The sequence below is a fragment of the Microtus ochrogaster genome, unplaced genomic scaffold (genome assembly GCF_000317375.1).
Source record: "Microtus ochrogaster isolate Prairie Vole_2 unplaced genomic scaffold, MicOch1.0 UNK115, whole genome shotgun sequence".
Taxonomy (NCBI): domain Eukaryota; kingdom Metazoa; phylum Chordata; class Mammalia; order Rodentia; family Cricetidae; genus Microtus; species Microtus ochrogaster.
This window is the reverse complement of record NW_004949213.1, coordinates 596,213-607,803: the sequence shown is the minus strand read 5'-3', so window position 1 is coordinate 607,803 and position 11,591 is coordinate 596,213. Positions and strand designations below refer to the sequence as shown.

Here is an 11,591-nt window from a genome sequence, read left to right as displayed (position 1 = left end):
TCTGTCTGTCTGTCTACCTGCACGTCTGCATGGGGGATAGCATGTGTGTAGAGGTCAGAGGAGAATTTGTGGGAATCTGTTCTCTCCTTTCACCATGTGGGTCCCAGGGATTGAACTCAAGTTATCAGACTTGACGGGACACCCTTATCTACTGAGCATTCTTGCTGGCCCAGGACTTTGGTGAGTGCGTGTGTGTGTGTGTGTGTGTGTGTTGCTAAAATTCTTTCTCTGGGAAAAGTGTAAGCAATGTGTGTTCCCTCCCCGGGGTCTCAGTGATAAGCCATAGTTCACCCTTGAGCACCAGTGGACGTGTTGTGTGCAGAGCATAGGTGAGGAGGGAGATACAGCGGTGTGGCTGCTGGACCGGAAAGTCTTTACCCTCCAGGGATGATGGCTCTCCCGTAGATGGAGTCCCTGCCTAGTCTTCATACTCTAGCCCCTCCCTGAGGCTGTGCACAGTTAGGGCAGTGTTGCGGTCATCATACTGTATGGAGCCTCTGGAGCCACTGAATAATCAGGTGGGGAGTCTCTTAGGATGCTCTCTGCCCCTCCTGGGAGGAGGGAAGTCAACAGTCACATGTTAGGCTGTGATGTCCTTTTGTAGTCTGACCTGGCTGAACTCCCAAGGATGGTGGTTGTTTGGCTAGCAGGACAATCCTCTGTGAGCCTGTTTTATTTATTTGTTTGTTTATTTATTGAGGCAGGATTTCTCTGTGTAGCCCTGGTTGTCCTGGAACTCACTATGTAGACCAGGCTGGCCTGGAACTCACAGAGATCTGCCTGCCTCTGACTCCCAAGTGCTAGAATTAAATATATTTGCTACCATGCTTGGCCTGTGTTTTAATTTTTAATATAAAAGAGTTTATGTGTGCTGGGCAGTGGTGGTGCATGCCTTTAATCCCAGCTCTCAGGAGGCTGAGGTGGACAGACCTCTGAGTTTGAGGTCAGCCTGGTCTATAGAGTGAGTTCTAGGACAGTCAGGGCTACACAGAGAAACCTTGCCTTGAAAGCAACAACAACAATAAACCCAAATCAAAACAAAATAAAACAAGTTTATGTGTGTGGATAGTTTGCTTGCAGGTGTATGTGTGTGTATGTGTGTGTGTGTGCGCACGCGTGTGTGTGTAGTGTGTGTGCATGCAATACACTCAGAGACGAGCAGAGGGCATCTACCATCTTCCACCTGATCCTGATGGAAACTGTCTTGCTGACCTTGGGCTTTTAATTTTTCTGGACTAGACTTGAAGACAAAAGCTCTGGTAATCCTGCCTTCTGGTCATCGTAGAGCCAGGGTTACAGGCCTGGGTGGGGTGCCTGGCTCCTTATGTGTTTTCTGGGATCCCAACTCAGGTCCCCGTGTTTGTCCAGCAAGTGCTCCTAGCCACAGAGCCATTTCTCCAGCCTCTGTGTCCTGTTTTTCACCGTGTGTGTGCATGAGGTACGTGTGTAGGTGTGCTTGCTGTGGCGTGCGTGGCATGAGGTCAGAGGACGATTCTACGAGTCAGTTCTCTCCTTCCACCTTTGTCTGCCTCTCAGGGGTTGAGCTTGGATCACTAGACGTGTATAAGCTGATGCCCTCACCTACTGAACTACCTCACTAGCCCTGTCTTCTTTTCTTTCTTTCTTTCTTTCTTTCTTTCTTTCTTTCTTTCTTTCTTTCTTTTTATTTTATTTGCATTGATGTTTTGCCTGCATGTAAGTTTATCTGAGGGTGTCAGGTCTTGGAGTTACAGACAGCTGTGAACTGCCATGTGGGTGGTAGGAATTGAACCTGGGTCCTCTGGAAGAGCAGTCAGCGCTCTTAACCACCGAGCCATCTTTCCAGCCCCTGCTGTTTTCTTTTCTTTTATTCTCTTTCCTTCCTTCCTTCCTTCCTTCCTTCCTTCCTTCCTTCCTTCCTTCCTTCCTTCCTTCCTTTCTTCCTCCTTCTTTTCTTTTCTATTTAGACAAGATCTCATTGTATATCCTGCCTCCGCCTCCCAAGTGCTAGGAATACAGACATGTACCCACCACATGACTTTTGATAGTGTCTTGCTTGTGACTCAGGCTGGTCTCAAACTCCCAATATTTTGCTCAGCTTCCTAACTACCAGGATCGCCCACTTTATTACTGTGCCTGGCATGCTACACTCTTTGGTTTATTCTTCAATATTACGCTTGTGAGTTCATCCATGATGTCTAAGATTCCACACTGTAGACACACCACAGTCTGTCTGTCGACTGTTGCTGGGCATTTGAGTTGCTTCAGGTTGGGACTACACATGGTGATTCTATCAGCTTCTGACACATCTCTGGGTGGCCAGCACCCGAAGCTGGGAGTGAACTTGCTGCAACCTAGAGTGTATATATATTTGTATTGCTTTCAGGTTGCTGTGACCCAAACACCCAGTAGAGACAATTTAAGGACACTCAACTGTTTTCAAAGCTTAAGTTCATAGAGGTGGAGAAGGTGTGGTGGGGTTAGTGGCAGGAGAACATGAAGCGGGGGCTTCTTATATCTTGGTAGATCAGAAACAGAGGAGGGAAGTGGTAAATAGGGGCTGGGTAACTTTCTATCCCATCCATAATGACCTGTTTCTACAGGTCTCATCCCATGGCCCTCAAGCGAGGACAAAACAACAGCAACAACAGAAACAAAAAAAAAAGGAAGAAAAGGAAAAAAGAGACACTGATTGGAGACCAGGAGGTCAAAAAAATTGGTAGACATTTCAGAGTCAAGCTATACCAGGACATATCTGATTTTAGTGAAAATATTCTATTTTATTTCTGACATCAGGTGCCTCCCTCCCTCAGTCTGCCATTGAAACTGGAGCTTGCCAGTTTGGCTAGAATAGCAGCTGGCCAGCAAGGACGTAGCTGGGCCCAGCTCTACATCCCCAGTGCTGGGATTACAGCTGCATACTGAAGGACTAAGCCTTTTAACATGTGTTCTGATGCATCAAATTCAGGAACTTGTGTGTGGCAGATACGTTCTGACTGAGCTACCCCCAAAGGCTGGTAGATTTCAACATGGAGGTGTAAGAACAATAGAGATGCTAGGGACAGAATAAGATACATCCAAGCATGGGTATGGGGTCAGACAGAATCGTCAGACTGGTAATGTCTTATTCGAGAAATCTTTGGGTGAGGTCTGGAAAAGGCAGAGGCACGGGGATCAGAAATTCAAGGTCATCCTTAGCTACAGAGCAAGTTCAGGGCAGTTCTCAGCTACAGGAGACCCATGTTAAAAATAGGACTGACAAACGGCTCAATGGTTAAGAGCACTTTATGCTTTTGTAGAGGACCCATGTTCAATTCCTATCACCCATGTCTTATAACTTACAGTCCTCCATAACTCCAGGTCCAAGAAAGCTGGTGCCTTTTTCTGGCCTCTTCAGGCACCGGACATGCGTGCAGTACACACATTCACACAGGTAAAACATTCAGACATGTATAATAAATAGAGGCTGGGCAGTGGTGTCGCACACCTTTAATCCCAGCACTCGGGAGGCAGAGACAGGCAGATCTCTGTGAGTTTGAGGCCAGCCTGTTCTACAAGAGCGAGTTCCAGGACAGGGTTCAAAGTTACAGAGAAACCCTATCTTGAAAAACCTATAAATAAATAAATAAATGGAAGAGGAAAACAAAACAGGATAGATTGGATGTGGAAGTGCACGCCTTTCATCACAGCAATATGGATGCAGAGCAGGGTAGATCTCTGTGAATTCAGGACCAGCCAGGTCTACACAGTAAGACCCTCTTTCAGGCAAGCAAACAAACACAAACAACAACAGCAAAATCCAAAACTATTTATTTTTTGATCAAGGTGTGGTAATACAGACCTGGAATCCCAGCACTCAGAAGTTAAGGGAGAGGATAGGAAGTTCAAAGCTTTCCTGGACAGTTCAAAGTCAGTCTTCACAACTTACTATAATTGTTTCAAAATAAAAAGGAACGGGCGGTGGTGGCGCACGCCTTTAATCCCAGCACTCGGGAGGCAGAGGCAGGCGGATCTCTGTGAGTCCGAGGCCAGCCTGGTCTACAAGAGCTATTGCCAGGACAGGAACCAAAAAGCTACAGAGAAACCCTGTCTCGAAAAATCAAAAAAAAAAAAAAAGACAAAATAAAAACGAAAAAGGGGCTAGGGTGTGGCTCAGTGGTAGAGCCCCTGCCTAGAATCCCCAGTGAGGGGCTGCACCTAGAGGTAGGTCACATGTTCAAAACAGGAAGGTCCTAGTTTCAATACCTAGAATGGTCAGTTCTAAATCTTTGACTGCTCCAATTTCAAGGAGATCTTTTTTCCCATTTAGATCATAAAACAAATGATGATGATGCTAATTATTTATTATTGTGTGGTATGTGGGTCAAAGTCATTGATTGTTCTCCCATATGGATATTCAGTTGATTCAGTGCCATCTATTGAAAAGGCTTTCTCTTCTCTACTTAACCTCAATGTTATTTGAACCTAGCAACCATGTGTGTATAGGTTCATGAATGGGTTCAATGGGACTACCACTGAGCCACGCCCCAGCCCCTCACTGGGGGATTCTGGGCAGGGGCTCTACCACTGAGCCACGCCCCCAGCCCCTTACTGGGGGATTCTGGGCAGGGGCTCTACCACTGAGCCACACCCCCAGCCCCTCATTGGGGGATTTTAGGTAGGGGAACTCTACCACTGAACCACACCCCAGCCTCTCACTGGGGGATTCTAGGCAGGGGCTCTACCACTGAGCCACACCTCTAGTCCCTCATTGGGGGATTCTAGGCAGGGGCTCTACCACTGAGCCACACCTTTAGTCCCTCATTGGGGGATTCTAGGCAGGGGCTCTATCACTGAGCCATGCCCCTAGTCCCTCATTGGGGAATTCTAGGCAGGGGCTCTACCATTTACATATATATACCTCCCAGCCTGGGCATTTCCAGTTTTGATTTGTGCTTCATACTAACAGACTGTGATCAGAAATTCCCAAATCCACAACATTGTCTCTTATGAGATTACCATCCATGTGGTCTAGGATAGGTTTCCATGAATGTTTTTTGAGTATTATCAAAATAAAATTACAAAACAAAACAAAAATGAGAATTTATCACAATTTTGTTCATTCAATCTTGAATTTCTGCAATTTCAAGATTCTCTAGAATCTATTGAAAAAAAAAACCCTCAAGTTGTTGTGGGAGGCTGCTTGTTCGTTCCCAGCTGCCCAGACCACAAAATAATCACACAGAAAGTATATTATTTAAATCACTGATTGACCAATCACTTAAGTATATTGCTAGCTAGCTCTTATATCTTTGGTTAACCCATTTCTCTTATTTTATATTTTATCATGAGGCTTGTGGCCTACCAGCAAGGTTCCAGCTGGCAGCTCATGTCTTTCTCCTCTGGTGGTGGCTACATGGTGTCTCCCGACTCTGCCTTCTTTCTCCCAGCATTCAGTTTAGTTTTCCTTCCCCTTTGTCTAGCTCTACTCCACCCTATCACAGGCCAGGGCAGCTTCATTAATGTATAAAAGCAATACATATAGAGGACTTACTACACCATCAAGTCAACTCCAAATTCCTCTTTACAAATTGGAAGCTCACACCTATAATCCCAGAATTTGAGGGCTACTGATAGTAAGATTGTCACAGAGATCTGCCTGCCTTTGCCTTTGGAGTGCTGGAACTAAAGGTGTGCGCCACCACCACCCGGCATTAAATTGTGACTAATATTATTTTGGGATGTAACTGTATGTGCTAAGCTGCTGTAACAAATAGAGCCAAGTGCACATGCTGGAAAGGGTTCTGAAGCTTATTCCCTTCTGGATGGTCCTGAAGTGAGCAGCCTGTGCCAGGGAACCTCCAACAAGGTACTTAGTAAATCCCTTTCTATCTTGTGTTCTATGGCCTGTGGCTTTCTAGTCTCTAGGAGTTGAGGACAGAATAGGAAAGCCAAGATGCATTTTTTTTATTTTTAGTTATAAAATAGAGACTCACTGGAAGTTAAAAAGGTGGAACAGACAGAAAATGATCGATAGCTGCGTTTATAATGAGCAGAGGGCACTTGGGGGTCCAGGCAAGGGGACTGCATGAACTGAAGGGCAGGCTGTGCCTCAGAGGAGATCCTGTCTCAGAAAACCAAACATGGGGCTGGAGAAGTGATTTGGCACTTAAGAGCACTGCCTGCTCATGCAGAGGACCTGGGTTTGGTTCCTAGCACCACATGGCAGCTCACAGCTGTCTGTAAGTCCAGCTCCGTGGGTTTCCACTCCGTCTTCTTCTGTCTCTACTGGCACCAGGCATGCACGTGGTACACATACGTAGGTGAAGTAGTCCAGTACATAAAATTTAAAAAATCATTTTAATGATTAAATGTGCAAACACTCAGTGTAGTTACCACACTAACCAGGTAGTCCCCGTCCAATTATATCAAGTTCTCACCTTGTTCAAGACCTCACTTTCTTTGTGACCATGAGCCACAATATCAAGTGGAAAATTCTAGAAATAATAATGACATTATGGTATACATTTCTTTATACCGCATCATTTACCCAGTCTACTTACTTCATTCATTCATTTATTATCTTTTGTTTGTTTGCTTGTTTTGAGAGAGGGTCTTTATATGTAGACCAGGCTGTCTCTAACTCACAGAGATCCATGTGCCTCTCCCTCCTGAGTGTTGGGATTAAAGGTGTGCTCCAACATGCCTGGCTGCCATTTTTTTTTCTGAGTGGTGGGGTGAGGTTGAGCCATCATCTTACACAGTCAAGTCTGGCCTTGGACTTCCTCTTCTGTGCTCCCACATTCTGGGATTACAGGTACAAGTCATTAGGCCAGCCTGTAAATTTAAACTTTAAAACCTTTTAGTTTTTACCTAGGCATGGTAGTCTGTAGCAGTCTCTCTTTGGACCATCATCTCCTGATTAATGACAGGGAGACTTTTTATTACTTACGAAAGCTTGGCTTTATCTTACGCTGGTTCCCAACAAAGCTCTTAAACTTAAGTTAATTTGTTTATGTTAATCTACATTATGCCATGTGGCTCATTACCTCTCCTCTGTACCGTATGTCCGACTTCCCTTGCATCTGGTTGGCGAATCTCCAGCCTCAGATTCTTTCCCAGAGTTCCCGCCTATCCTCTCCTGCCTAGTTATTGGCAATTCGGCTCTTTATTAAACCAATCAGAAGGTGTCTTAGGCTGGTAAGGTAAAACAGAGACACATCTTTACACAGTGTATGAAAAGATTATCCCAACAGTGGTCCATGCTGGGGATCCTGAGAGAGACTAGGCGGGGAATGGTGAGTTCAAGACCAACCCATGCTATAAAGTAAGAACCTGTGTCAACAAATGAATAAAGAAGTAAATATAAAACATTTGAAGTATAGCTCACAGTACAAGATGCTACATAAAGAGAAACAAAAACATCCCGGTTTAGTGTTCATGCTGTCATCCCTGAATTTGGGAGGCAGGAGGACTGAGAGTTTAAGACCAGTCTCAACGCACTTTCAAAGCCAGCATGGATCGCATGAGGGGAAAAAGTGGGAAAGAAAGAAAAGTGGGCTCAGTGGAGTAGCCAGGGTTTCTGGTATAAGCCTGAGTTCCTGCGATTCCAGTCCCACAGGTAGAGGGAAAGGACCGACCCTCACAGGTTGTCTTCTGACCTCTCCATACGCAGACTATGGCACAGGCATGGTCCGGCACTCATGGTTTCCTTTCCTCCCAAAAAAAGAAGAAAGGAAGAGGAAGGGCTGGAGGGAGGTGGGACAAGGAAAAGGGTGGGGAAATGCTTACCGGGTGATGGTGCTACCAAGCTAGACGACCTGATTTTCATCCCCAGACCCATATGGTGAAAGGAGAGAACTGAGTCCCACAAGTCACGTGAACACACACACACACACACACACACACACACACACACACACACACTCATCACACATGGCTGGATCCTTAAAGATTTCCCTATTCACCAGTAGAGCAGAAAGTGGACTTTCTCTCCCTGCTCTTCCAGGGAGTTGGAGCTGTGTGTGCCGATACTGTCATGATGGAGAGGAGGCTTTGGACATTCCCGTCTTCAGGGGCTGCACAGTCTCCCCTGGGCCTCCTCTCCCTCCCACAGCTGTCAGGTGCCACTGTGGCCAGGCAAGCACTCTACCCCTGAACGAAGTCTCCAACCGCTGCCATCTTGTTTTTAACCCCAGTCAGCTTCCCAGTACATCTCCTTTTCCCGGCTCTCAGTTTCTGCCTTGGTCCAGCCTCATCCTGGCTCTGCTGGGTCTCTTCCCCGGTCTTGCTGAGCTTCCCACTGTCCTTTTTGCCCTCTCTGATGAACTCTCCATATAACAGCCAGTGAAAACCCTAAGACGCAACTCCCTTCTTGACCCTCCTCACCCTTAACCCCATCCGGCTCTCCAGTGTCCATGTGTGTCCCGGTTTCTTTTACTACTCAGAGTTTTGTGCCACTATGATGCCAGTAGAGTGGCCACTCCAATATTGGGTGGATGGATGAAGTCAGGGTAGCGAGCCAAGACGATTTCCCGTGGGGATGGTATCTTAGGGAACATGTAAAGAACAAGTGTGTTGTCACTGGGCACGCAATAGCAGGATGTGGGAGGCACCCAGGCAGGAGGAGGTGCCAGGGTCCGGTCTTGGGCCAGTAGAAGATTGGAGGGTAGTGGAAAGGACGCTAGACGCAGATGAGCGAGTCGTAGCAAGGCTGAACTCAGTATTTGTTTCTTTCAGATGAGCGAGAGGCTGTGCAGAAGAAAACCTTCACCAAGTGGGTGAATTCGCACCTCGCCCGCGTGGGCTGCCACATCGGGGACCTCTATGCAGACCTTCGGGATGGGTTTGTGCTTACTCGGCTCCTGGAAGTGCTGTCCGGGGAGCAGCTGGTGAGGGAGGCCTCGAGGGCTGGGGGAATAAGGGTTGGATTCTAATTAGGGCCCAGGCTGGGGTACAGTTAGAGACAAAAGGGCCCGGTGGGCAAGCGGTCCCTCATTCTGATAGGTAAGGGCAAGGGGCAGTTGAAGAGGCGGGCTCTTTCAGAGTGGGTAGAGCCCCATGGAGAGGCGGGGCTTTTTGAAGGAGGTGGGACTCTTACGAGGATGGGGTGATGCTGGGGTTATTTCCATTGCAGGGGGCGAGGTTCCAGAGAGAGGAGATGCTCTGTAGGGCAGGTAGAGCCTGGTTGGAGAGGTGAGGCTCCAGGGAGGGGTGGAGTTGGCAGTGAAGCGAAGAGCTTAGAAGGGACAGCCAGGTTAGGAGGTGGCAAGGGGCACGTCTGTAAAACAGGAAAAACTTGAAAGCCCGGGTCAGTTGAAGGAGGCAGGGGATTGCAGTTGCAGGGTAGTCTAGGTTGGTAGGGTGAGACCAAGGTCACGGTATGGGGACAAAGGCAGTATTGTATGAATGTCTTGTTGTATGGGCTAGGGCTGTGTTTTGGGGTCTGATGGGCCGCATCTCAGTGTGATTATGATGGGGCGGCGGCATGTACACTGAAGGCCTAAAGCTCAGGACTCTCAGGGACTTGTGTGGGGCGCAGCTCTCTATGTAGGAACAAAGCCCCGTGGCAGGAACTGAACTACTGACAAGAAAGAGGAGGGTCCCATGGGATGGCGCCAAAGGAAGGGGTAGGGCTTCATGCTGAGAGTGTAGCCAGGTGAATCACGAAGGGACGGGACGATCACTTGAAAAACAAGCGGTGAAAACAAAAATTAAAAACCAAACAAACAGCAACAACAAGGGCTTGTGGAGACAAGGGGAGTGTGAGATTGCATTTTACCCTGCAGCCCGGGCCAGCTTGGAACTCTGTAGCCCAGGCTGGCCTTGAACCTCCAGTGACTGATCAAAAGTCTTTTGAGTTTTGCACGAGATTGAAGGGGCGTGGCCTTGGCGTTGAGAGAGGCAAAGCCGAGGGCTCCTTGCTCTTGGCCAGGTCCCCATCACTCAATGCCCCTGCCGCTCTAGCCGAGGCCCACTCGCGGTCGCATGCGGATCCACTCGCTGGAGAACGTGGACAAGGCCCTGCAGTTCCTGAAAGAGCAGCGTGTGCACCTGGAGAATGTGGGGTCACATGACATCGTGGATGGGAACCACCGGCTGACGCTGGGGCTGGTCTGGACCATCATCCTGCGCTTCCAGGTGATCCCCCATGATCTCCTCCCCCACCCCCAGCATGCTGCCCACCGCAGGGCCTTAGGAGAGCACCCCACCCACTCCTTCCTCCCCCAAATTTTCCTCCCATCTTCCAGGAACTCTGTAACCAGGTGGTGGTAATGAAAACAATGATAAAAATTAGCTGTGACTGCCCTCACTGCTGTAACCATATCTACACTGTCTGTACTTCCACACTCTATTCTAAACGTTGACATTTAATACACACAGAACTTAAATTAGGTAGCATTAATTAGCTCACTTTACCAGTGAGGAAACTGGCGTTTGTTTTTGTTTTTTTGAAACAGGGTTTCTCTGTTGCTCTGGAGCCTGTCCTAGAACTAGCTCTCTAGACCAGGCTGGCCTCAAACAGAGATCCCCCTGCTTCTGCCTCCCTAGTGCTGGTATTAAAGGTGTGCACCACTACCACCTGATTGGTGGGTTTTTATGTGTGTGTGAGAGGGACATGTGCATGGAGGCCAAGGGACAATTTTCAGGAGTCAGTACTGTCCATTGCAACATATGGGTCTTGGGGAGAGAAGTCTTGGGTTGTCAGGGTTAACAGCAGGTGCCTCTACCCGATGCACTGTCTCAGCAGCCAAATTATTATTATTATTTATTATTATTATTTTGGAGTTTTGAGACAGGCTCCCACTTGTAGCCCAGGCTGGCCTCAGATTCTCGGTGATCCTTGTGACCTCAGTCTCCAGAGAGCTGGGGTCTCAGGCATTCACGTCTACACCCAGCATGATGGATTTAATATTCTGAGTTACACGGAGCTGGATGTTGGAGCTGCAGCTTAGATCAGGCGATCTTGCTCCACTAAGGAAATGAAGAGCCAGACTCAGCTTTTATGGAACTCACACTGTGATAAGAAAGACAGGCAATAAACAAATGTATAGATAGCAGGCATGTTGGGAGAAAGGAATATCTCTAGGCGGAGGAAATTACTCCCCTCCCACCCCAGATAACCTGCTTATAGGGAGTCGGGAGGGCGGGGCTGAAGAGGAGAATTGTTTCTAAAGCTTTACAGAAAGAAACCAACAATGCCATGCAGGGAAGCAGAGCGTTTTAAAGCAGCTCAGGGCTGTGAAATATCACGTGTGTGTTGCTGAGATCTTAGACATGGTGACCAGAAAGTGGCTGAGATGCTGACGGCTGGATTCCATACAAATATAAAGGGTGCGCTGGGTACAAGCCCCTGGCTAGCATGCGCGAGACCCTGACTTCAACCCCAGAAGGGAGGGAGGCAGAGATGCAAAAGGCATTGAGGTGGGACTAGCTTTGACTGCTGGAAGTGGCGAAGAACACTGGGGTTAGTGACCAGGATAGCAAGTTCAAGGACTCTGTGAAAAAAAAAGTAAAATAGAAAACTGGGATATAGTTTAGTGATAGAGCCCCTGCCTAGAATCCCCAGTGAAGGGATGGGGCATGGCTCAGTGGTAGAGCCCCTGCCTAGAATCCCCCAGTGAGGGGCTGGG

The 11,591-nt window shown here is 47.8% G+C and overlaps 1 protein-coding gene across 1 annotated transcript in view; it reads left to right on the top strand.

Annotated features, from left to right (window-relative positions):
* Positions 1 to 11,591, top strand: part of LOC106144452 (spectrin beta chain, non-erythrocytic 4-like) — a 30,922-nt gene that overhangs the window by 6,260 nt on the left and 13,071 nt on the right. The window contains exons 3-4 of the mRNA XM_013355335.2: positions 8,698 to 8,849; positions 9,925 to 10,098. Of these exons, the coding sequence (XP_013210789.1) occupies positions 8,698 to 8,849; positions 9,925 to 10,098 (326 nt within the window). The remainder of the gene's footprint in view (positions 1 to 8,697; positions 8,850 to 9,924; positions 10,099 to 11,591) is intronic.